This window comes from Bos indicus, chromosome 3, assembly GCF_029378745.1.
Source record: "Bos indicus isolate NIAB-ARS_2022 breed Sahiwal x Tharparkar chromosome 3, NIAB-ARS_B.indTharparkar_mat_pri_1.0, whole genome shotgun sequence".
NCBI lineage: Eukaryota > Metazoa > Chordata > Mammalia > Artiodactyla > Bovidae > Bos > Bos indicus.
This window is the reverse complement of record NC_091762.1, coordinates 93,722,639-93,749,604: the sequence shown is the minus strand read 5'-3', so window position 1 is coordinate 93,749,604 and position 26,966 is coordinate 93,722,639. Positions and strand designations below refer to the sequence as shown.

At 39.2% G+C, this 26,966-nt stretch overlaps 1 protein-coding gene across 2 annotated transcripts in view; it reads left to right on the top strand.

The window, feature by feature from the left end:
* Positions 1-26,966, top strand: part of ZYG11A (zyg-11 family member A, cell cycle regulator) — a 75,140-nt gene that overhangs the window by 34,402 nt on the left and 13,772 nt on the right. For both annotated transcript variants that reach the window (XM_070786527.1, XM_019958408.2), the window contains 10 exons: positions 7,467-7,607; positions 11,004-11,180; positions 13,680-13,744; positions 14,274-14,373; positions 14,467-14,520; positions 19,161-19,322; positions 19,398-19,442; positions 21,625-21,819; positions 23,576-23,637; positions 24,183-24,280. In XM_070786527.1, the coding sequence (XP_070642628.1) occupies positions 7,467-7,607; positions 11,004-11,180; positions 13,680-13,744; positions 14,274-14,373; positions 14,467-14,520; positions 19,161-19,322; positions 19,398-19,442; positions 21,625-21,819; positions 23,576-23,637; positions 24,183-24,280 (1,099 nt within the window). The remainder of the gene's footprint in view (positions 1-7,466; positions 7,608-11,003; positions 11,181-13,679; positions 13,745-14,273; positions 14,374-14,466; positions 14,521-19,160; positions 19,323-19,397; positions 19,443-21,624; positions 21,820-23,575; positions 23,638-24,182; positions 24,281-26,966) is intronic.

Sequence of the window (26,966 nt, the reverse complement as noted above, 5' to 3'; positions counted from 1 at the left end):
TATTTTCATGATTTCCTCTTCAGATTGTTTATTATTATTGTATAAAAATTGAACTGATCTTTGTGTGTATCCTGCAACTTTCTGGATTCATTTATTAGCTCTAATAGATAACAGTTTTTTGTTTTTTTGTGGTATATAAGATCATATAGTTTATAAGTAGATCATTTTATTTCTACCTTTTCAATTTGGATGCCTTTTATTTTTTTAATTTAACTTTTTATTTTATATTGGAGTAGAGCTGATTAACAATGTTGTGATCACTTCAGGTGAACAGCAAAGGGACTCAGCCGTACATACACATGTATCCATTCTCCCCTAAACTCCCCACCCATCTTGGATGCCTTTTATTTCTTTTTTCTTACCTACTTGCTCTGTTTAGAACTTCCAGTGCTGTGTTCAGTAGACGCTGTGAAAGGGGCTTTTGTCTTTTTCCTGATTTTAAAAGCTTTCAGTCTCTCACTATTGAGTATCATGTTCATTGTAGATTTTTCATGTATGGCTTTTATTAAGTTGAGGTAGCTTCCTTCTGGGCTTTTTGCGAGTGTTTGGGGGCTTCCCTGGTGCCATAGACAGTAAAGAATCTGCCTGCAATGCAGGAGACCCAGGTTCAATCCTTGGGTCGGGAAGACCCTTGGAGAAGGGAAAGGCCACCCACTCCAGTATTCTTGCCTGGAGAATTCCATGGACAGAGGAGCCTGGCCCACTACAGTCCATGGGATCACAGAATTGGACACTTTGCCAGAAGGGGTGTTGAGTTTTGTCAAATGCTTTATCTGCATTAGATGAGGTGATCATGTGGTTTTCCTCCTTCATTCTAATACTGTTGTATATTAACATTGATTTTTTAGTATACCATGGTATGTTGAACATTGCATTCTGGGAATAAATCCTACTTGGTCATGGTGCTGTGCGTATTTGCTTAGTCATGTCTGACTCTGCGATCCCATGGACTGTAGCCCACACAAGCCCACCTGTCCCTGGGGATTCTCCAGGCAAGAATACTGGAGTGGGTTACCATGCTCTTCTCCATGGGATCTTACCAATCCAGGGATCAAACCCTCATCTTCCACCTTGCAGGCAGATTCTTTATCACCTGAGCCACCAGGGAAGCCCAAGAATACTGGAGTGGGTAGCCTATCCCTTCTCCAGGGAATCTTCCTGACCCAGGAATTGAAGCGGGGTCTCCTGCATTGCAGGCGGATTCTTTACCAACTGAGCTACCAAGGAAGCCCTGGTCATGGTATATAATTCTTTTATTTGGCTGAGTTTGGTTTGCCTGTATTTTGTTGAGGATTTTTCCATTTCTGTAAGGACTGTTAAATTCTAGTTTCCTTTTCTTGTAGCGTCTTTGGCTTTGGTATCAAGGTAATGCTGGCTTCGTAGAATGAGTTAGGAAATGTTCCATCTCCAGTTGTTAAACTGAAAAGTTTTAACATTAATTCTTCCTTAAGTGTTTGGCAAAATTTACTAGTGAACCCATTAGATCTAGGGCTTTTATTTTTGGGGAAGTTTTTGATTATTGATCCAGTTTCCTATTTCAGTTTTCTTCAGTGTCTTCATGATTTAGTCTTGTTAGGTCTTATATGTCTAGAAATTTTCTCATTTTATCTAGGTTATTAAGTTTATTAGAATGTAATTTTTCATAATACTCTTAGAATTCTTTTTTTTTTCCTATTGAATTGGTGGTAATGTCTTCTGTTTCATTTCAGATTTTAGTATTTTGAGTCCTTTCTTTTTTCTTAGTTTCTTTTTTTTACCCTTAGTCCATCCATCTGTCAGTTTTGGTGATGTGTTCAAAGAACCAATTTTTTGTTTCATTGATTTTCTTGCTATTTTTATATTCTCTATTTTTTTGCTCTTTGCTTTAATAATGATTATTTCCATCCTTCTGCCAGCTTTGGGTTTAGTTTTTTGATCTTTTTACTTTTAAAATAGTTACTGATTAGGAAGGACTTTGCTCATTAGTTTCTATATGTTTTACAACTTTTTTTTTAATCCCTCATTTCCCTCATTACTGTTTTCTTTGTTCAACTGACTTTTTGGATTTTTTTTTTTTTGGTTGGTATTATTCTTGTGTATTCTGTAGCTGTTTTCTTTGTGGTTATCATGGATGTTAGTTACATTTAACATCCTAACGTTATGACACTCTAATGTGAATTTATACTAGCTTAATTTCAATAACAAACAAAAGCTGTTCCTTTAGCTGTCTGTCTGCACCCCTTTTAATTGATGTTCCCAAATTATAGATTGTCTGCCCCAAAGCACAGAATAATCCTTTTTAGTGTGTTCATCACAAGTTTTGTAGAAAACAAAATTTGGAATTAAACCAGATTTATAATAACACTAGTTTTTAGATGAATAATGATCTTTTGAAGGAACTATTTGTTTATTAAATCATGTTGAAAAAAAGTGTTACCGACCATTTAAAAAATACCACTAGCTTTTGTAATTGCTCATGTATTTACCTTTGTTGAGATCTTTATTTCTTCATATAGCTTCTTGTTACTGTGTGGTGTTCCTTCATTTTCACCTTGCAGGACTTCCTTTAGCGTTTTTCATGGGGCAAGTTTAGTGGTAATGAACTTCCTTGGCTTTTCTTTACATGGAAATGTCTTGGCTTCATCCTCACTTTTTAAAAAACTTAACAGTTTTTTATTGGGATATAGCTGCTTAATAAACAGTGTTGTGATAGTTTCAGGTGAATAGCAAAGGGACTCAGCCATAAATACACATATATCCATTCTACCCCAAACTCCCTTCCCATTCAGGCTGCCACATAACATTGAGCAGAGTTTCGTGTGCTGTATAGTTAAGTCCTTGTTGTTTATCCATTTTAAACATTGCAGTGTGTACATGCCCATCCCAAACCCCTTAGCTATCCCATCTGCCTATCCTTTCCCCCTAGCAACTATAATTTCATTCTTTAAGTCTATGAGTCTCTTTTTATTTTGTAAGTAAGTTCACTTGTATCATTTCTTTTTAGATTCTGCATTTAAGGGATGTCATTTGATATTTCTCCTTCTCTGACTTACTTCACTCAGTATGACACTAAGTCTGTGTTGCTGCAAATGGCATTATTTCATTCTTTTTTTAACGGCAGAATAATATTCCATTGTACTTATGCACCACATGTTTATCTGCTCCTCTGTCAATAGACATTTAGGTTGCTTCCATGTTTGGGCTATTGCAAACAGTGCTGCAGTGAGCATTGGGTTACATATATTCTTTTGGATCTTGTTTTTCTCTGGATATATGCCCAAGAGTGGGATTTCAAGGTGATATGGTAGCTCTTTAGTTTTTTAAGGAACTCCCCTCCTGTTCTCCACAGTGACTGTACCAATTTGCATTCCTACCAACAGTGTAGGAGGGTTTCCTTCTCTCCACACCCTCTCCAGCATTTGTTGTTTGTGGAATTTTTGATGATAGTCATTCAAGCTTTCACCCTCACTTTTGAAGGACAGTTTTGCAGGGCATAAGATTCTTGGTTGACAGTTTTTTTCTTTTAACACTTTGAATATATCAACCCATTGTCTTCTGGCTTCTAAGTTTTTGATGAGAAGTCTGCAGGTCTTAACTGAGGAGCCTTTGTATGTGATGATTTGCTTCTCTCTTGCTGCTGCTTAGAATCTTTGGCATTGAAATTTTGATTATAACGTCTCATTGTGAGTCTTCTTGAGTTCATCTTGCATGGAGTTCTTGAATTTCTTGGATGTTTATATTCATGTCTTTCATCAAATTTGGGACATTTGCAGCCATTTCCCCCCCAATATTCTTTGCTACTGTAAGTCTCTTCTAAGATTCCTACAGTGTGTATGTTGGCCTGTGTAATGGTATTCCACAGGGTCCTTAGACTCTGCTCCTTTGTTTTCAATCCTTTGCTTTCTGTTCCTCTGACACAATTTCCTTTGTCCTATCTTCAAGTTTGTTGATTTTTTTCATCTTCCCGCTCAAATCTGCCTTGAAAAACTCAAGTGAATTTTTATTTCAGTTATTATACCTTTCAACTCCAGAATATTTCTGGATTCTTTTTAAGGTTTTTTTTTTTTTTTTTTTTAATTTAAATCTCACTTGAGTTTCTCTTTTGTTCTTTTTCTTGACTTTATCTAATTTTCCTTTCGTTCTTTGAATGTCTTTAAGGTGGATGTTTTGAAGTCTTGTTTGAGTTGACCTGCTATATCAGTTCTGTTACAGGGACAGTGTCTTTTGATTTTAATTTTTTCCCTTTGAATGGGCCATGCTTTCCTATTTCTTTATACGCTTTGTGATTTTTGTTGTTGAAAACTAGGCATTTGAAACTAATAATATGGCAACTCTGGAAATCAGATTCTTTTCCCTTCCCAGGGTTTGATGTCTATGTTACTGTTTTTGTGTTTGGGATCTGTGTTGAGGATCAGCCTGAAGTATAAATTTTAAGATCTCTAGGTCTTTTATGAGCCTTTCCCTGGATATGTGCAGTAACTTTGGGATATTCTCTGTATATGTAGTTGTTTTGAATGTCATAGTCATTAATGTCTATCTTCTAAAAGGGGAAAAGGAAACAATGAAGGGGCAGCCCTTGAAATTGCTTGGAAGTCATTTTAGCTGGTGGGAGAGGGGCTTTGAACAGTTGGCTGGTGAGGGTGCAGTGGCATTGGCTACCCACCTTTTTGTGCCTGTTATCAGAAGCAGTCAGAGCACAGATTCCTGATATTTGGAGGGTTCTTTTCCCCACCTGGACTCTCACAGGCTAAGTGCAGGCAGCTCTAGGAGCATATGCTGGTGGCTGGGAAGTGGGATGGGGCATGGGAAGCTATTGTGGAAAGAGCTGAAATTGATGGAAATGAGCCACAGTTTATTGTTGAAACATCCTGTAGAAGTTGCAAGCATGGATATAAACTCCTTTATTTACCCTTTTTAAAAATTTTATTTATTAAATTTTTGTTGTGCTGGGTCTTTGTTGCTATTCACAGGCTTTCTCTAGCGCTGGTGAGCAGGGGCTACTCTCTAGTTGTGGTTTGTGGGCTGCACGTTGTGCTGGCTTCTCTTGTTGCAGAGCACGGACTCTGGGTGCGTGGGGTCAGTAGTTGTGACGCATGGGCTTAATTGCCCTGTGGTATGTGGGATCTTCCTGGACCAGGGATTGAACTGGTGTCCCCTGCATTGCTAGGCAGATTCTTGACCACTGGGCTACCAGGGGAGCCCCCTTTTCTTTCCTTATTTCTTGAAAATGCTTGTCCACTGTTACATTACATTGTGTGTTGCTTGTTAAGTCTGATGACAATCTAGTTCTCTGATTTGTTTTGATATTTTAATTATTTTTAAATGAAAGAGATGAATATTTTTAATGATAAAAGGTACAATTCACAAAGATAGACATCATAAGCCATTAGACACCTAACAACAAAGAAACAAAGATACATAAAGCAAAAATCAGAACAGATCTAAGGGAAAAGAAAAATACAATCATAGTGACACATATTAACATTTCTCTGAGTATTTTATCAAGTGCAAAAAAAAGAATAGGAACATCTTGAGTAATGTCATTAAAAATTATAGTAGATTTCTATTCATATTAATAATTTGTTTGATCTTTTTATAAGAAGGCCCTGAAGGTTGTTTTTCTTTACCATTAAATTTAATCTTTATACTGTGATATGTCTTGGATTTGATTTAGGTCAGTTTTCCCAGGTGGTTGATGGGAGTTCTTTCAGTGTGTTGATTTAGGTCTTTTTTTATTTCCGGAAAGTTTTTGTTGGTAGTAATTTTAAAAATTAGTTCATTTCTTCCCCAAGAACTTCAAGTGTATGTGTGTTGTATCTTTTTTCCATATCAGCACTCAATCTTAGATCCTTTTAACTTCTTTCTTTTAAAATTTCTTTATCTTGTTTGTTTCTTGCATTTCTTCTCCTTACTAAATTTTAGTCAATTCTATTATTCTTTGGATACTTTGTACTTAGTTTTTATGTTTGATATGACTTGATCTTTTCTTTTCTTGAGTTTAATCATCCCTGTTTCATCTTTTTGTTGAATGTATTTTTTTCACATCCAATAATCCTTATTAAGAACATTTACTTCAGTTTAAAGTGGTACGTTACAGATTTGTTTTTGATTTACGAGAAGAATTTTTCTTAGCTGAAGTGTGTAGTTTTGCTTCAGTGTATAAAGCTGTTACAGGTCTTAGTTGTGGCACATGCAGTCTCTGAGGCATGTGGGATCTTTAGTTGTGGCTCTAATTCCCTGACCAGGGATTGATCCCCGGCCCCCTTCATTGGGAGTGTGGAGTCTTAGCCTTTGGACCACCAAGGAAGTCCCTAGATTTGCTTTTTAAAAAAATTCTTACAGTAGCTTTATATGGAATTGGTTTGAATCTTTTTATTTCTTTGCATTTAATTGACCGGTGTCCTAATTCAAAAGCATTCTTCTGTCATTTTAGTGATGTGATGTTTCTTCAATGAATGTTGTTACTGCTGATCATGGTGGAGTTGTTTTTCTTTTCATTTTTGTGAAATCCTGAATTTTACCCCCTTTTTTTCTTTTTCTTCACTTCCCAGTAATGCTGAAAACTAGATAAAATCTAGTTTTGTATTTTTAAATAAATGTTTAAATAAATAAACATTTATTTTTCATTTACGGTTTGGGTAAGGTTACCATTATTCTCCAGACCCAAAGTCTATATACAGACTTCTGGAAGTTATTACTTTAGTGGTGGTGGTTGTTCAGTTGCCTAGTTGTGTCTAACTCTTTGCAGCCCAATCAGCTGTGGCACACTAGGTCTTCCCGTCCCTCACCATTCCATCTCCTGAAGTTTGCCCAAGTTCCTGTTCACTGCATCAGTGATGTCATCCAGCCATCTTATCTTCTGACACCCTCCTCTCCTTCTGCCCTCAGTCTTTCCCATCATCAGGGACTTTTTCAGTAAGTTGGCTGTTTTCATCAGATGACCAAAATACTGGAGCCTCAGCTTCAGTATCAGTCCTTCCAACGTGTATTCAGGGTTGTACTTGAGTTGGTAGCAAAGAAGAATTATCTTAATATTAATGAACTAATTAATTAGTTCTATAAAAGTTCAACTCCTTTTTCATCTTAGTTATTTTATCTTTTTTTTTCCCCTATCTTTTTTTTGTCTATTTTATATGAGTACTTAGAGAACACATGTTCATGGTTATTGGTTGTTTAAGCATTTACATGCTATGCATTATTCAGTCGAGGTCTCTACTGTAACAGCTGTAGGGAGATAGTATTTGAGTCTGTCTCCACTGCTTAATTAGTTTGTTATATTTAGCAATGTACTTCACCTCTCTGGAGCCACCATGTAAAAATGAGGTTGAGGAGAACATTTACCTACTAGAATTACTGAATGAGATCAACATTGTAAAGCTCTTGAAACATTTAAGTGAATATTCATTGTTTCAAACACTTGACACACTAAAAAAAGCCTTCCTTGTAGGTGAAAGGTGAAACCTGTTGGTAACATCCTTGTTTTCTAGGTTGCTGGAGGAGCAAATATAAGTCAGATTTCAGAAGCACTGAGCTGCTACAGGAATAGATCATGTTTTATGAAGGAAGCCCTCTACAGGCTCTTCACAGAGACGTTTTCAACGCAAATAACCATGCCTGCTATTTTAAAGGTAACTACAACTCAGAAATGTAATTTTTAAAACTACTTATTACTTGATTCAATTAAAGTTGTTTAAAATTTGGAAAACTCAGCAGTGGCCACAGGACTGGAAAAGGTCAGTTTTCACTCCAATCCCTAAAAAGGTAATGCCAAAGAATGTTCAAACTATTGCACAATTGCACTCATCTCACACACTAGTAAAGTAATGCTCAAAATTCTCCAAGCCAGGCTTCAGCAGTACATGAACCGTGAACTTCCAGATGTTCAGTCTGGTTTTAGAAAAGGCAGAGGAACCAGAGATCCAATTGCCAACACCCGCTAGATCATCAAAAAAGCAAGAGAGTTCCAGAAAAACATCTATTTCTGCTTTATTGACTATGCCAAAGCCTTTGACTGTGTGGATCACAATAAACTGTGGAAACTTCTGAAAGAGATGGGAATACCAGACCACCTGACCTGCCTCTTGAGAAATCTGTATGCAGGTCAAGAAGCAACAGTTAGAACTGGACATGGAACAATAGACTGGTTCCAAGTAGGAAAAGGAGTATGTCAAGGCTGTATATTGTCACCCTGCCTATTTAACTTATATGCAGAGTACATCATGAGAAACACTGGGCTGGAAGAAGCACAAGCTGGAATCAAGATTGCTGGGAGAAATATCAATAACCTCAGATATGCAGATGATACCACCCTTATGGCAGAAAGTAAAGAGGAGCTAAAGAGCCTCTTGATGAAAGTGAAAGAGGAGAGTGAAAAAGTTGGCTTAAAGCTCAACATTCAGAAAATGAAAATCATGGCATCCGGTCCCATAACTTCATAGCAAATAGATGGAGAAACAGTGAAAGACTTTATTTTTCTGGGCTCCAAAATCAGTGCAGATGGTGACTGTAGCCATGAAATTAAAAGACGCTTACTCCTTGGAAGGAAAGCTATGACCAACCTAGACAGCATATTGAAAAGCAGAGACATTACTTTGCCAACAAAGGTCTGTCTAGTCAAGGCTATGGTTTTCCCAGTAGTCATGTATGCATGTGAGAGTTGGACTATAAAGAAAGCTGAGCACCAAAGAATTGATGCTTTTGAACTGTGGTGTTGGAGAAGACTCTTGAGAGTCCCTTGGACTGCAAGGAGATCCAACCAGTCCATCCTAGAGATCAGTCCTGAGTGTTCATTGGAAGGACTGATGTTGAAGGTGAAACTCCAAAACTTTGGCCACCTAATATGAATAGCTGACTAATTTGAAAAGACCCTGATGCTGGGAAAGATTGAGGGCAGGAAGAGAAGGGAATGACAAAGGCTGAGATGGTTGGATGGCATCACTGACTCAATGGACATGAGTTTGACTAAACTCTGGGAGTTGGTGATGGACAGGGAGGCCTGGCATGCTGCAGTCCATGGGGTCACAAAGAGTTGGACATGACTGAGGGACTGAACTGAACTAACTGAACTGATTAAACACATCGAATACAGTTACTTAATATGCCTTATTCTATTGTGAGTCACAGTGCCCACACAGTGGGAAAAAAAAAAAAGCAGTGTTAGGCTTAAACTGCCAGATCATCCCATGTTTTGAGCATCTTAATCAATCTCAGTTGTTCAGATTTTTGAATTTGATCTGAGCATGGGATGATAGAACCATTGCCTAAAACAGGACTTAATCTGAAAACATGAATTCACTTTGTATAAACATTTTTATTTATTCCTTTACTCTTTAAAATCTAAGATAATAGTTTTTTTTCCAAAAATAGCAACCACAATATCCCTATAAGAATAGAACAAAATAGCAGTAATTGAAGGTAATTAATTCTAGCATTTAAAGTATTGTGAATAAAGTAAAGTTACCAATATTGATAGGGTCAGACTTTGCTTTCCTTTACAGAAGGATGAATTTGTTTTAAATGTAATTGGAAGAATTATGTGGTTTGAGAAAGAAAACTTCTATTATTTAAACTTAAGTATAAATTGAAGTCCTAAAATTATTGTTTTTATTATTTGTAATTTCTGCAGTTCCATAAAAATAGGCTATTTTTATGACTGTTTTTAGGCTATTTGTGTACCATGGAGAATTAGATTTACTCATAACTTAAAAATAATACCGTATAAAGGGAAAAACTCTGGATCTTTGTTTCCCATCTGTAAGGAGAAAAATTGAATTAGATATTCTAAAAGTCCTTTTCATATCTATGTGAGATTTTGTGGGGGTTTTTTTTGTTGAAAATCATGTTTGTTTTACTTTCTATGTATTTATATTGCAGATGATGGCAATTACTTGAAATCCTAAGAGCAGTTTACAATATAGAAAAAAACAGTTTCCATAGAAGCAGTGTATACTGGCTCTGAGTTTATGTAGGTGTCAAAGTAAGGGGTCTGGTCTTTCATTGGTTCATAATCTCAGGGCTCATTTGTATATCAGCAGACTGGTCTCTGAGGAGGGGAGGGATCATTATCCCTATTTGAGAGACAAAACAGATCATGTTGTCCCTGAATGTTGGAGCAGGTATGGTATACACTTGGTATAACACCTTCAGTTTAAATTTATTTCTAGGTCTACACAATATGTCTTCTATTAATAGTTACCTTTCTAATGTTAGGTTTTTTGTTTGTTTTGTGGCCATGCCTCATGGCCTGTGGGATCTCAGTTCTCCAACCAGGAATTGAACCTGGGCCACGGCAGTGAAAACGCAGAATCCTAACCACTAGTCCACCAGGCAACTCCCTAATGTTAGGTTTATCACTTTTCAAATTCAAATTTCTTCCTGCTCTTTTGATGGATTCATCCCATCTTTTTGTCCACTTTGTGTTTTTCTTTATCATGTTTCCCTTCCCTCGTAATTTCTTTTCCATTCCACCCCCACCTCCATTTCCTATCCAGATCCTATCTGAGACCCTGCCTAAATGTGTTCTCTGAATGAAACTTTTGACTTCCATACCAGAGATGATTGCTTGCTGTATGACCACCTTAGGCAGCACTTTATTTATACCTCTTCTGTGGTGCTTTTTTTCCAATTTCATCTTTTGACATCTCTTACAATGTTATTTGTTTATATACCCTATTTCTTTCATAAGGCTTTATGCTAAGGAGTAGGATATAAGTGATTCCTGTTTATTTCCCCTGTAGTGCTTATCATAATGCCTTGGAGGGACTGAGGCTCTATAAATGATTGTGAAATCACAGATGAGGAAACAGGTCCAGAGGAAGGAAGTGAGTTACCTAAAGTCACACAGCAAATTATTGACTGTGTTTGGGTTAGAAGGTATTGCTGGTGTCCTAAAAAATAAATGGTGAGGATGGGAAAAAATCTATTACTTTTTGTCCTGATAAGCAAGTATTTTTGATAACACAGAAATAAGACTGTGTAAAGAATGCTAATGTTGTCATATACCACTAAAATAAATTCATCTTCAGCTTGTGGCTGTAGGAATGAGGAGTCATCCATTGGATTTGCCAGTGCAGTTCACGGGCAGTGCTTGTGCCCTCAACTTAACACGCCAGGGCCTGGCCAGGGGCATGCCTGTTCGTCTGTTGTCAGAGGTTACCTGTCTACTTTTCAAGGCTTTGAAAACTTTCCCCCATTACCAGCAGGTAATTTGATTTTAATATTTGACTGTGCTTCTTACTTGAGGACAAATACATGAAAAATATGTTTTATTTAGTTCTGATTTTTCATCCTGAGAGAGAGAAGGAGGAAGGGGAGGGAGGGGGGAAAACAAATGCATGATTACTGTAGAAAAAACAAGAAATATAGATAAGTAATATGGTTTAAAAATGTTGCATTTATCAGAAAACAGCTACCCAGAAACATCTACTGTTAACACTTTGGTACATCCTATAGGCTTAGCAACATGTGTGCAAATTAAATTGAATTGAGTCATAGATCTAAATATAAAAGCTAAGTCATAGGTCTAAATATAAAAGCCATAAAACTAGAATAAAACATCAGAGTAGGCAACGTTTTCTTAGGATACAAAAAGCACACTTCATAAAAGAAAAATAATAAATTAGAATTCATCAAATTAGAAGCTTCTGCCCAAATACACACAGAGACATTAAAAAATGAAAAGATAATCCAGGACTGAGAAAAATGTCCATTACATATATATGACAGAGGACTTTTATCCAGAATGTAAAGAACTATTAAATAGGTAACACAAGATAAACAAACCAATTTTTTAACAAGGCAGAAGGCTTGAACAGACACTCCATGAAAGAAGATAGTGCAGGTGACAAATGAGCACTTGAAAAGATGCTCAGTATCTTTATCTATCAGGGAAATGCAAATTAAAAGCACATTTAGATACCACTGCACACTTAGGTGGGCTTCCTGGGTGGCACTAGTGGTAAGGAATCTGCCTACCAGTGCAGGAGATGCAAGAGACACGGGTTTAATCCCTGGGTCTGGAAGATCCTCTGGAGTAGAAAATGACACCCCACTCCAGTATACTTGCCTGGAAAATCCCATGGACAGAGGAGCCTGGCAGGCTACAATCCATGGGGCTGCAAAGAGTTGGACATGACTGAGTACACACCACAGCCTCACAGCATAGATAGCCTCATAGATAACACTGCACACCCCCTAGATTGGTTGAAATTTAAAAAGTGACAGTATCAGGTGTTGACAAAAGTGTACAGAAACTGAAATTCTCATATGCTGATGTTAAGAATGAAAAATGATAAAACCAATCCAACAGTCTGGTAATTTCTTTGAAAGTTAGAGATATACCTTTCATACTACACAGTTATTTCACTCGGAGAAATGAAATTATGTAGCCATATGATGGCATACACAAATGCCCATAATGTCTTTATTCATTATCCTCCCAAACCGAAAACTTAATGTGTAGCAACAGGTGAATAGATAAACCAATAATGGTATATTCATATAAGGAAATACTACTTGGTGATAAAAAGAAGTGAAGTACTGATACATGCCACGTGGATGAATCTCAAAAAACATTCTATGCTGAGCAAAATAAGCTAGACATGATAAAATAGATACTGTATGACTTTATGTGAAATCTTAGAAAAGACTAATTAATGACAGTATGATTTTCTGGGGTTGAAATTTGCAAGTTGGGAATGGAGTGGAAAGTGTCACAGTGGAACTTTTCAGGGTAATGGAAGTATTTTTTATGTTGATTGTGGTGGTGGGTAAAGTTATACATAATATTTATAAATGTGTCAGATCTGATTGAAATGTATACTTAAAGTTAAAATGGGAATCAGTCTATTAAAATTACAGTAACATGATCTTTCCTCACTTAAAAGAAATCTGTATTTCCACTTTTTCTTGAAAAATTGGATGATCCTTCTCAATTCAGTCTGAATTCCTACATGGCCATCATTAGTTGGAGCTGATTAATAACTGCCACCATAAAAGGGCCTGAATTGTCCAGTTTGCCATAATTCCTCCCGCTGCCCTGTTGTTTTGCATTCTGCCATCTTCATTTGTTTATGTTACTGCCTAGTTCCTGTTGGCATTTCAGGTTTGCTCCCCCTGCTTAATACACTATGCTGCTGTCACGGCAGTACATGCCACTGGCCTACTCATGGTCTTTCAAAGAGATGTTACAATTTTTTATTCCTATAGCTTTCCTAGAAGTCCTTTTCTCTCTCCTAGTTCAGTTCCTACTAGTCGTAGATAGAAAGTAGAAGCTCTGTCACAGAGTTAGTTATGAGATCTGGTTCAGACATAGTCATTCATTAGCTGGGCCAGGCTTCTAGGAATTGGTTTAGATTGACGCACAGGCAGGCAGCTTCCCACATAGATCCTTCTAGGGTTCAGGGGGAACGGAGACTCCCTCTCTGCCAGAAAGGAGGAAGATTACTCTTTGGGCAAAGGTAAATGTTTAGAGTTTAATAGTAAGATTGATACCAGAAACTATATAAACCAACTATACTTCAGTAAAAAATAAATTTAAAAAACTATAAAAAAAAATAGTAAGATTGAATGAAGAACTTGGAAAGGACCAGGTATGTAGTGGGCGTTCAATAAGAAAAGCTTAGAAGCTTCCAAATGCTTAGAACCTTTGTTTAGAATGGGTGTACATTTGCTCATAATTATTTTTCTTTATTCCCTTAAAGTTACAGAAGAATTGTCTTCTCTCCTTAACCAATTCCAGGATTCTTATGGATGTTCCATTCGACAGGCAAGTATAAAATTAGGTGATCTAATTTTGGGGTACTGACCAGTATTATTCTGAGCTTTGTTGTCTTTTGGTTATTAGCCTAGCAGGGGTCTGACTGAGGTTGCGATAAAGCGTTTGGGGAGAATGTTCTGTTCAGAAGTACTGTAGTTATAAATGTTGTCTCACAAAGTGTGAGTCCATTTCAGGGCAGTGAGTGATAACATAGGTGCTAGAGGGTTAAATATCGAATCAGGTTCTAGCTCTTCCATTATCCTTATGCATGTCAGATCTTCCTGGATCAGGGATCAAACCTGTGTCTTCTGCATTGGCAGGTGGATTCTTTACCACTGAGCCACCAGGGAAGCCTTTCTCTACCTTTTTGCATACTCTTTTCTTCTCTTCTTTTTGCCAAACACTCTTGGTTTTCATAGCTGAGTCTTTATAAGTCCACAAGTATTTTTAAACAGGATTTGCTGGGGAGGCTGAGTGATTTCTTAACTTCTCATGTATAGTTTACCACGTTTATTGTGAGAAAAATACTGTTTTTTAGGTTCGATGCTGCCAAGTTTGTTATGAGATGGCTTGGTAAGCATGAAAGTCCCAAGATGCAAGCCATGGCAGTGAGCATAACCTCTATTCTAGCCCTGCAGGTATGTGGTTGCTAAATGCAGACCTCTTTCTCTAGTCATAGCGGAGCAGTGATAGAATTTGAAACATTTTACTTTCTGCTTTTTTGTTTCTAGCTCTCACCTGAGCAAATTGCACAACTCAAAGAGGAGGTTTTCATGGCAGTTAAGGTAGGTTGTCACTTTTAGAACTTTTCAATAAAAGTTAACAGTTTAAAAAATTAAGAACAGTTTAAAAGTATTATAAAATGAACAGTCTGTGGGACCTGCTACCCAGAAGAAGCTATTCTCTACTCTTCAATAGCTGTTTCTTCTGGTATTTACCTCCATATTTCTAAATGAAATGCTTATAACTGCAGCTGTTTTTTGTTTTGGCTGTGCTGCCTTCGTTGCACTGTGAGCATTCTCTAGTTGCGGCATGTGCTGTGGGGGTTTTCTTGTTATGGAGCTCAGCCTCAGGAATTGTGGCATTTGGGCTCTAGAGCACTTGGGTTCTCTAGTTGCAGTGTGCAGGCTTAGTTGTTCCATGGCATGTGAGATCTTAGTGTACTCACAGCTCTCCACCACCACCAGAGATTGGATCCATGTCCCCTGCATTGGAAGGTGGATTCTTAAGCACTGTACCACCAAGGAAGTACTACAGTTTATTGATTTATCAATTTTAGATGTTACCTCCTGATTCTGCTGCTGTCAGTTCAGTTCAGTTCAGTCACTCAGTTGTGTCCAACTCTGTGACCCCATGGACTGCAATACTCCAGGCTCCTTGTCCATCACCAACACCTGGAGCTTACTCAGATTCATGTCCATCAAGTCAGTGATGCCATCCAACCATCTAATCCTCTGTCACCCCCTTCTCTTCCTGCCTTCCATCTTCCCAGCATCAGCATCTTTTCCAGTGAGTCAGTTCTTCTCATCAGGTAGCCAAAGTATTGGAGTTTCAGCTTCAGCATTAGTCCTTCCAATGCATATTCAGGACTGATTTCCTTTAGGATTGACTGGTTTGATCTCCTTGCAGTCCAAGGGACTCTCAAGAGTGTTCTCCAACACCACAGTTCAAAAGCATCAATTCTTCATGGTTAGTTGTTGCAGCCTTCTTGGTGTCAGATCCTTTGTTCTTGAGGTCAGGTCATGGTGAGGTAGCGAAGTTTCTTTAAAACTCCACCAACAAATGTTACTCTGTTTTATAAGAAAGGGCAAGGTCCCTAGGCAAAAATTTCACCCTCCAAGATCCAAGTCTAGCTATGAGGCGGGGGTCCCTGCAGGGGTCAGTTACCGTGCCACAAAGCATTGTCCAGCACCCAGTCTGGGTTCTCTTGCCAGTGTCCAGGCCTGGCTGAAAAGGTGCATCTTAGTTGGCATCTCCCTCAGGGCCAGGTCTCCAGACCCTGCCCAGTTGGCATCTCTTAGGGAGCCAGGTGCCCTAGACCCAGCCATTCCTCAGCTCCTCAGGCTGTCCAAGTGGTAGGGGCTAGGTCCCACAAACTGCATCCTATACAGACTGCCACTGCTATTAGATCACAGAGGCAGGGATGGGGGAGAGGGCCATCACCTCAGGGCCTGGCTCTGCCAGTGTGTGGCCTTGGCAAGGGTTCTGTGTCTCTGTAGAACACAGGCCTCAGCCTGTTCTCTGGGTCCCCCACTGATGCACGGCTGGGTGAGCTGGAGGCTCCAGGGAGGAGGCAGAGATCCACCTCTTACCTCACTCTGCACAGGACGACCACCACTCTGCCTGCCATTGGTTGAATGGTCGCTCATTGGCAGTTGCTTGCTTGTAGGAGGGGCCTATTGCCCTGCCGACCAGTAACTGAGCAGGATCACTAAGGGTCACTCGCTGACAGTTGCTGAGTTTAGGGAGGGGCCCACTTCACCACCAACCGGTGCCTGAGCAACCTTTAATAGTCTTTTGGTAACCATAGTCTGGTAAGGGAGAAAGTGGGGGCTAATGGCTACAGCACTGGCTGCATGCTGAGGGCTGTGCACAGCCATGCTGTATTACACTTTCAGGTCTTGCAGCTTTATTTTTGTGAATTCTCTAGATATATTCTCTCTTGACTGTATAAAATATTTGAGGTGGAATTATAACAGAGTGCTGCCAAGCACAGATCTTAGCACGTGGCCATCACTGTGTACTATTACTGTACACCCTGTTACCAGCCATTGATTGGTGCTGCAGTGGGCCCTCCCACAAGCGGCCAACTGTCAATAAGTGACCATTATTGGTCCTGCTCAGCCATTGGTTGGCACCAGGTCCCTCCCACAGGCAACCAGCTGTCAATGAGTGACCATTAGTGGTCCTGCTCAACCATTGGTTTGCACCAGGCCCCTCCCACAAGCAACCAACTGTCAATGAGTGACTGTTAACGGGCCTATTCAGCAAACAGTCAGTGGAGTGGTGGTCATTGGGGAGAGTGAGGTAAAAGGTGGATCGGGGTCTTCTCCCTGGGGACCTCCAGCTTACCTGGCCTTGGGCCCTTGGGTAAGCTGGGAGGCTCAGGGAACAGGCTGGGGGCTGTGTCCTGCAGGGCTCCAGAACCCTCACCAAGGCCACCTATTTGACTTTGCCCAGGCCTTGAGGCAGTGGTGAACCTCTCCCCTGTCTCTACCTCTTGACTTAATGGCAGTGGCAGTCAGCATAGGATGCAGTTGGCGGGACCTGGCCCCCACCATACAGGTGGCCTGAGGAGCCTGAAGGCCAGTTGGGCTCCTGGCTTCTCATTGATGATGGCTGGACAGGGTCTGGGGACATGGCCCTGAGGGAGTTGCCAACTGAGATCTGCTTCTTCAGCCAGGATCTGGACCTCAAAGGCTGAAGTTTTTGCCTAGGGACCTAGCCCTTTCTTGTTAGGACGGAGAATAATATTTGTTGGTGGAGATTTACAGAAACACCTTACCTCACCATGACCTGACCTCAAGAACAGAGGATCTGATACTAGGTCCCTTGTGGAAATGGCTGTCTCTTTCCTTTTACATGATAGTCTAGCATGTTTGAAAGAAAGCATAAATACTAGCTCAAGTTTGATCTAGAAATATTCTAATATGAAATGGTATGTTGGAATCTGTTAGTTTTTTCAAGATGTTAGGACATACGATTATAATACTAGTGTTATCCTCTAGCCACAGTAACCTGCTCAGTGGCATAGAACAGACGGTTTTTCCTCTAGAATATCTCCCCACTCCCCTCCCCCCATTCCCTGTGTCCTCATTCCTTGCTTAGCTGCCTTATCCTCTTTTTATTCTGGTCTCAGTTTAGATAGTACCTTTGTATGTGTTACTGAGTGCAAGCACAAGTTTATTCTGTTTGCCACACAGCAGGCCAATCAGGAGATGAGTTGATGGAACAGAAAATAATTATTTTAATTAGATAACTAGCAGACCAAGAAGATGGCAGACTAGTGTCTCAGAAGCCATCTTGCCCCAGGGACCACCACTCCCCTGGTGGTCCAGTGGTTCAATCCGCCTTGCAGTGCAGAGGAAGTGGGTTCAGTCCCTGCTCAGGGAATTAAGATCCCACATGCTGTGGAGCAACTAAGCCAGCATACGGCAATCAGTGAGGCCTGGCACCACTTAGAAGGTCCTTGTGCCTCAAAGAGCCCTCATGGTGCAACAGAGGTCCTGCATGCAGCAACTAAGACTTGATATTGCCCAATAAATAAATATTAAGAAAATTATTTTTAAAAGAACCAAACCCATCTTACCCAATCGTAACTGAGATAAGATTTGGACTCCTTTTATATACAGGAGGGGAGAGGGGCTCACTTGGCACTGACCAGTGGCTGAGCAGGATCACTAATGGTCGCATGTTGACAGTTGCTCGCTTCAGGAGAGGGGCCCACGTTGTGCCAACTGATGGCTGAGCGGGGTTGCTATAGCTTGCCCCTGCCTTGCTGCCACAACACTCTGAGCAGAACAGTGCGATATCAGAAAGCGGCCAGGTCTGAAGAACTTCCAGATCACTCCAGCATGTTGTAACTCTGGTTGGGGCGAAGCACAAGGCGCACAAGCAGTGGAGACCACAGTGGCTACGTGGAGGCAGTTGACACACCCATCCCTGGGATTGCTGTCTGAGGCAGGGGCGCTGTGGGTTCAGCCCATACTGACTTCACTGGTCAGCTCGTGACTGATGAGGTGGCCCAGGTGCGAGTGTCCCCAGAGTGGAGCTCTAGCCTGCCCAGCTGTGCGGTGGGTAGGCGGCAGGCATGGACCAGTGGGGTCTGTGTCGCTTCGTGCAGAGAGGTGCAGGGTGGTGCAGCAGCCCCTCCCTAGATGGCTGGTGCCAGGGATGGGGGAGGGAAGGGCCCATCACACTTTGGGAAGGCTGCTGTTACATTTGGAGGTTTCTCACACCTTTTCTAAAGAAAATTCTTAGGCTTTTATGTGTTTCCTTCAGAGCATTTACCAAATCTTAAAATTCTTTTATTTAGTTGAGAAAAACCAATTATCTTTTTTTTTTAATCTGTCTCTCTTACCTGAATATGTGCCTGCCTTCCAAAAGGTGTTGACTAGATACTCTTAACACATGAATAATGGAATAGCTAATATGTACTTGATTATGAGGTTTATTAACAAGCATGACAAACTAGATTAAGTGATTATTAAAATTTAATATTTTTTTCTTTTGAACCTCACAAAAACCCTAGGAAATAGGGGTAACTCATTTTACAGAGAGAAGGTAGGAACCAAAGCTATTAAGTGGTCAAACTGGGTTTAGAACCTCGGTTTGATTCTAAAAACTTTTCTTAACCATTGCTTTCCTTATATTGGAAACACTTGAGTCAGTCACCAGCGTGTCTAACTCTCTTTTTCTTTTTTAGGAACTTCTAGCAATAGTAAAACAGAAGACTGCTGAGAATCTAGATGACGTCACCCTCTTGTTTACTTTGAAAGCACTTTGGAATCTTACAGAACAGTCTCCGGCTATTTGTAGGCACTTTATTGAGAATCAAGGATTGGCGATCTTCATCCAAGTCTTGGAGGTGGGAAGACAGGATTGAGTTTATCTGTAAAGTTATTTTCTTCATGATACAATAACCTGTATATTCTTTTCACAGACTTTTTCAGAGACAGCAATACAAAGCAAAGTACTTGGTCTTTTGGTAAGGTGAATTGTTTTGAATTAATTGTAATTAATTAAACAATAAGAAAACTAACACTTATGTGTTACCTACTATGTGCTAGGCACTTTTGTAAGCAGTTTACATTAACTTGTTTGATCTTCACACCATCTCTATAAAGTAAATACCATTATATATGAGTCAGCTATTGCTGTAAACAAACTACAGCTTAAAACAGCATCCATTTTATTTACTTGTGAATCTGTGGGTCAGCAGTTTGAACTCAGCTCAGCTGTGCACTTCTGCTGGTCTTATGTGGTTACTCATGTCACTGCCGTCGTCCATCAGTGGCTGAGCTAGACCTAGGTGCTCCAGGATGATCTGACTCTGACCTCTGGCAGTTGGTGCAGGTTGTTAGCTGGGCCTGGTGTCTGTATGAGCTTCCTCACTTGGCGGTTTCAGGGCAGTGGTAGACAGCAAGTCCACTGCACAAATGCTTCTTCAGTTTCTGCTTATGTCAGATTTTCTAATGTCTCACTGGTCAAAAGCAGGTTATACAATCTGGGGTGTTTTCCAACAACCACTTCTCCAGTTCTCTGACACGAGCTAGATGTCCTACAGTTCGATTCAGCTAAATTCTGTCACTGACTGTCAGGCATTAGCATCAGATCCTGAAAAGCTCAGTTCCACAAGTCTGCCTCCACTTTAGTTGCCAACTGTTAAGTCCAGAGCTACTCCTGCTTCTGATTGACTTTAAGTTGAGGGGTTCCACAACCCCTTCCTCAGGTTGGTAATTTGCTAGAATGGCTCACAGAACTTGGGAAGGCACTTTATTTGATATTTTTAAAATATATATTTATTTGACCGTGCTCGGTCTTATTTATGGCATGTGGGATCTTCATTGTGGCGTGCCAGATGTGTAGTTGTGGCCTTGCGGAATCTAGTTGTAGTATGCAGACTCTTAGTTGCAGCATGTAGGGTCTAATTCTCTGACCCGGGATCAAAATTGGGCCCCAATGCATTGCGAGTGTGGAGTCTTAGCCACTGGACCACCAGGGAAGTCCCAAAGGAAAGATTTTTTTTGGGTCTGTGTCCCACATGGCATGGGGCAATCTTTATTTCCCAGCGAGGGATTGAATCACTGCTCACTGCAGTGAAAGTGTAGAGTTCTAACCACTTTGTGTTCGTGCTAAGTCGCTTCAGTCATGTCTGACTCTTTTTGACCCTATGGACTAGCCTGCTAGACTCCTGTCCATGGAATTCTCCAGGGAAGAATACTGGAGTGGGTTGCTGTGCCCTCCTCCAGGGGATCTTACCAACCCAGGGATCGAACCCATGTCTCTTCTACAATGGCATGCAGGTTCTTTAGCACTGGTGCCCACCTGGGAAGCCCCCCTAGCCACTGTACTACCAGGTAAAGTCCCCTGCTATTTTTAATTTATTATAGATTTATTATAGATACAACTCAGGAAAAGTCAAATGAAAGAGATATGTTGTCTCCAGCAAGAAACTCTTATTCCTGCAGCCACAAGGAAATGAATCCTACCAACAGTCCAAGTGAGCTTGAAAGTAGTCTCCCCACCCCCACCTCACCCATTGGAGCCTCCCGATGTGAGCATGCAGCCCAGCCAGCACTTTGACTGCAGGCTCGTGAAACCCAGCTAAGCAAGGCCCATACAAACTGTGAGAGGAAAAATGTGTGTTGTTTTAAGCCACCAAGTTTGTGTTAAATTTGTTACACAGCATCGAAACTAATATAGTACATAAAATAATGAAACTACTACCTGCCTTTCATTGTTACCGTTAAAACTGACGTAACATACAGCAGGCCCCAGGAATGTTAAGTTTTTGAGTCAGACCTGGATTTGTAATCTACTCCAACCAGTTGTTAGCGATGTGAAGCTGACAAGTTAGTCTTTCTGAGTGTCAGACTTTGTAGGACTATCAAAGATTAAATGAGATGAGGCAGATAAAAAAAGATGTAAGATAAGGCAGATAAAAAAGACATTTCAGTCTAAGCGCAGTGCCTGGCACTTAGTAAGTGCTTCCTCAATGATTTGTTCTTACTAATCATCTTTATCATCAAGGGGATGGGTTTGTAGTAGATGTGAGGCTAAATCAGAGGGAGGAGCAGGGACTGAGTGTTCTTATATGTATCTGAGCTGAGCAGTAAGAGAGGGAGAGGAACCGATTCCTGATATTCTCTACTCCATCTGCCCCATAGAACAACGTGGTTGAAGTCAAAGAACTCTTTCCCAAGCTGATTACTGAAGATATGGTAAAGCATATCAGTAGCTTGCTCCATAGCAAGGACTTGGAAGTCAGCTATTTAGCTGCAGGCATCATAGCCCACCTGACATCTGACAAACAGCCCTGGATATCCTGTGACCTCCAGAGGACAGCGCTTCTCCAGGATCTGGTATAAGGACTGTTCCTCTTTACAAAATCCAGAGTCATCTCTTCTTGCAGAAAACTTATTTTTCTAGATCATAAGAGTTTTTGAAATATGTGTTAATTGTAGAAAATGGGAAAGATAGAGAAGAATATAAACAAAACATTATAAATCATCCACACCTTACCACCCAAAGCTAACCTCTATTAACATTTTCTGCATTCTTTCTGATACTTCCCTTTTATAAAATTAAGCATGCAGTTTATATAGGTTATTTCCCTTCTGTTTCCCACTTTCAGCTCTTTTTAAAGCTGTTTCTTTTGGTGTTTACCTTCTTATCTCTAACATACGTTGGTATGCCTGACTTTGTAGTTTTAGACATTGTCAGTTTATTTTCCACTTAGGAAAATGAAAATTCCCAGTGCACACCCTTTCTTATACTCCAACTGTATGTCTCCTTTCAGTACATTTAAATGTATTCTGTCCACGTCAGCTTATTTCCCAAGCCTCTGTTTTTGTTCCATCTGTTAGATATATTTTGTATATCTGTTAGATCCCAGGAAGTTCCTTTACTGTCGTCCTGAAGATTCTCTTTGCTCTCTCATGTTGGATTCCCTGCTTCCTGGATTGCATACCTTTCTATTCTTTGGTATACTCCCGCATTCTGTTGGGTCATATCCTCTAGTAGCTTCCTAAGAGATGTAAGAAAAGAATTTGAAACCTTTTATATTTGAAAGACCTTTATTTTACATTCACCTTTAGTTGATCAGATGGCTGGATATAAAACTCAAGTACTGAAATACTTTCCTTTCACATTTCTAGGTCATTGCTCCATTGTTATTTCTTGGTATCACTGTTGAGAAGTCCTGTGCCATTTTTCTTTGGAAGTTTTAAGATCTTTATCTTTATTGTTTGGAAATCTCAGTGATGTGCCTTGATATGAGTTTATTTTCATCTGTTCCACTGGCTACTTACTGCTCTGGAATCTTGTTTTCCTTCAGTTCTAGGAGATTTCTTTCTATCCTTTTCATTCCTCCATCCCTTCTTCCTCTTTTACTTCCTTCCTTCCTTCCTTTCCTCTTTTTCTCCCTGCCTCCCTCCCTTGCTTAATTCCTATTCTCCTGATTGAAAATCATAAGGTTGGCTTCCAACAGTCTAAACACCCATAGAAGGATAGAGTTGAGGGCAGGGGCACCTCAGCATTTAGTATTTAGTATTTTTCACTTTAGCCCCCTGTTTTTAGCATGGTACTTCCAACCTCAATTGTTCATGGGGTTGCCCAGTCCAAACATTTTTGTAAGGGGTGGTAGAGGAGATCTGGTAGTCTTGATTCCTTGGTACTTTCAACCAGTCCTCCTATTTTAAGCCTACCTGTAATCTCACTTCCTGAAGTACTTTGTATGCCCAGTTTTTAGGTCTGTTAGGGGTTCTGTTCAAAATGGGTTTTTTTTTTTTTAACCTTCCCCAGTGCTAGACCTATTAAATCATTTGCCATTTTTCTTCTGCTTTGTTTCATGTGTGTTTATCTTCTTTTAAACCAGTTGTACTGTTCCATTCATGCTCAGTCTTCCATCTTTAAACAGAAGTCCCTTTCTGGTGTATTGTTTTCCACATGACTTTCTTCATATTCTACATATATAATGGCTGTCTAATTAATGGTTGGTTGGTTAGGTATACCTAAATTTGAGTAATCCTCAATTTTGAAAATTTATATTGTTTCATATGTATATAATTATAAATGACATGAAACAATACTAGAATCTTGATTTCTCTTTTTGTGTAGTATGCAACCATCCAGAAATGGCCAAGTTCAAGTTGTAAGATGACAGCTTTGGTTACTTACAGGTAATTTCGTCATGGTGTAGTACTTCTCTTAAAGCTTGTCCTTAGTCTCCTCACTCTGTAGAGGCCATGGTATAATAAAATATTAGAATCAAATAGCCTTATATTCAAATCTGATTTCTTTGTGATACTTGTAAAATCACTTTAAGAAAATCTCTGAGACTTAGTTTTTGTCATCTGTAAAATGAAGCTGACAGTGTGCAATATTGAGGGTGGAATCAGTTTTTGAATGTATAGTGTCTAACACAGAATATAATTTCTTAAATGCTGCTGCTGCTGCTAAGTCGATTCAGTTGTGTCTGACTGTGCGACCCCATGGACTGTAGCCTACCAGGCTTCTCTGTCCATGGGATTCTCCAGGCAAGAACACTGGAGTGGGTTGCCATTTCCTTCTCCATCTTAAATGCTAGTTCCAATTATATGCTCAGCAATACATCTCTCTTAATGAAGAATTGACTCTGGGAGTGGCTGCGGGGATGTTGAAAATATTACTATATCCCTGATGTTAGCCTGAGTTCTGAAGAAATATCTTCTTTGTACTTATTTAGATCCTTCAAGGCATTTTTTCCGCTCCTTGGCAACTTCTCTCAACCAGAGGTTCAGCTCTGGGCACTATGGGCCATGTATCATGTCTGCAGTAAAAACCGTATGTATTTAAAAATAATTGTTTTTTAGCTATTTTTTTGTATAAGGATTAAGTTCAAGATGGAATTTTGAAAAATTGTTCTCTTATGTCCTGATTTTAACCCTTTTTAAGAAGAAACTAAAAAGCTTTTGTATTAGTATAAAAGATGCTACAGAATTATAATTTATTTGGGGATGGATGGTAAGCAATATAGAAAGTGAAAGTGTGCTCCTGCTCCTATTCCCCGCAGGCAAGCACTGTTCATTAACTATAACTATCCTTCCAGGTAATTTTCTGTATATATGCTATAGTTATTATATACTGTACGTGCATATGTTTTTAGACAAAATGGGCTCATTCTGTGTGTGGTATCCTATAGCTTTCTCTTCACTGAATATTTTATCGTAAGACTATCTTTCCTATAAGTAATACATAGATTTGCCTCTTTGTAGTGGTTTGTGGGAGACTGGGGGGCCAGATGTCAGGAGTTGTTTCTCAGGAAATTAAATGTTTTTCCACATTTGTTGCTTTAAATTCCTCTTGGGAATTCTTGGCTTTTTTTCTTTGCTAAGGATTATTACTAAAATTTTTGCTTGTATTATAAAAGAATCCTAGACTTTAACTCTGTATAAAAGAATTAGAGAATTTGTATTATAAAAAGGATTATAGACTGTAGTTTTATGCTGAAAAATCTTAAAGGTATAACTTTTAGAATTAATGAAATGTTTAACTATCAAAAGCATAAACTATCTTAAAATAGCTTTAACAAGTATTGGGGCCTATGTACAAAAAACTCTAGGAAATAATTTATAGACTGAAATAATTATGGACATATTATACTCCTCAGTTCTTTTCTATTCACATATATAATACAGTTCAAGTGAATGAATACAGTAAATGATGAGGAATCTGAAGATTATTCTAAAGCTAAAGTGGCAGAATAATTAGGAAAGAACTGATAGAGAAAAATGGTTTTTAGGAGCTTGCCCTAACACTTCTCTTTATTTTTGGCTACACCCACAGCATGTGAGATCTTAATTCCCCCAGGAGATACTGAGCCTGGGCCCCTACAGTGGAATCTTGGAGTCCTAACCAGTGGACCACCAGGGGAAAAAACACACACACACAAACTCTGTATATATTTAGGAAAGATACATATGTCTGATGATTAAGAGAACAGACCCCAGAACCAGACTATTTGAACTTTACTCCCTGTTTTTCCATTTACTAACTGTGGGAGCTTGAGCAAGTTACTTAGCCTTTCTGTGCCCCAGTTTCCTCATCTGTAAAATAGGGATCCAAGTACCTGTTTTATAGGACTGTTATGAGAATTAAGTGAGTTAACATTTGCAAAGCATTTAAACATTGCTTGGCTTATAGTATTAGCATTTGCACATAGCATAGTATTAGTACAAGCATAGTATACTTTGTGAGTATAATCTGCAGAGCTGAGTCAAAATGTTATGAATGTTTATAATTTTGTTGGGTATTGCTAAACTGTCTTCCAGAGAGTTGATTACCAGTTTGCATTCCCATCAGCAATATATGAGAGCTTGCAGTTTCCTTTTATTCTTGCAAAACTTTTAGTTGAATTTTTTATCTTTGCCTGTCTAAGGTGAAAGTGATTCTAACTTGACATTTTAAGTAAGGTTAACTGTCTTTTCTTACATTTGGATTGTCTGTTGGTTTCCTTTGCTTATGGTTGTTTACTGGGTTTTTTTTTTTTTTTTTTTTTAATCTTTTTAATTTGAAGGAACTCTTGCAAATATTTTTTTCCAGTTTATTGTCTTGATTTTATTCATTGTTTTTGCTAGTCATTGTTTTGTTCTATGGTGTCTGGATTTCAGATCATGGTTATACCTTACAAAATTGATGAACATTTTCAGAAATTTTCTTTTAAAGTATTACCCTCCAGCTATTCTCTCTGTTCCTTTCTTATAACATTTATCAGAAATATCTTATATCTTCTCTCAATCAGTCCTACATATCTTGTTACCATTAAAAAAAAAAGTATCCATGTCTTTGTTTCTTTTTATTGCATTCTTGGTTGTCTTAGTTGTGTGTTTTTTCTCTTTAAGATTTTTATTCATGTGGATGGACCATTTTAAACTCTTTATTGAATTTGTTACAAAACTGCTTCTGTGTTTTTTTTTTAATGGTTTGTTTTTTTGGCCATGAGGCATGTTAGCTCCCCAGCCAGGGATTGAATCCATGTCCCCTGCATTGGAAGGCAAAGTCTTAACCACTAGTCTACCAGGGAAGTCCTTAAATATGTTTTGGATCATGGTTTCTGTGTTTAATTGACTGTTTCACTGATTAAGAGAATCTTTTTCAGACTGAGTTGTGGACATATCCCTTTAGTACAGTTTTGTATTTGCTTCTGTCAAGTGTTCTGGAGGTTTTCCTGGGATTGGTCTAATCCTTATATTAATTTCTCAGCTCAAGGATTCCAAGAACATTTAGGCTAACCCTCTACCAACTTGGGTTGAGATCCCAACTTGGGACTCAGGAAAGACTTCTCCCCAGAACCCAGGCCAAGATAGACATGTTTCATTGTCTTATCCCTTGTCTCATCTGGCCTTTTGAGGGGCCAAATTTATGCATTATTTTTGCTTCTGACTTCCTAAAGTTAAAATTGAAATTCCTAGATTACTGAAACTGACAGTCCCTTTCTACTCCAGAAAAGTTACAGGTGAGGTTACATGAG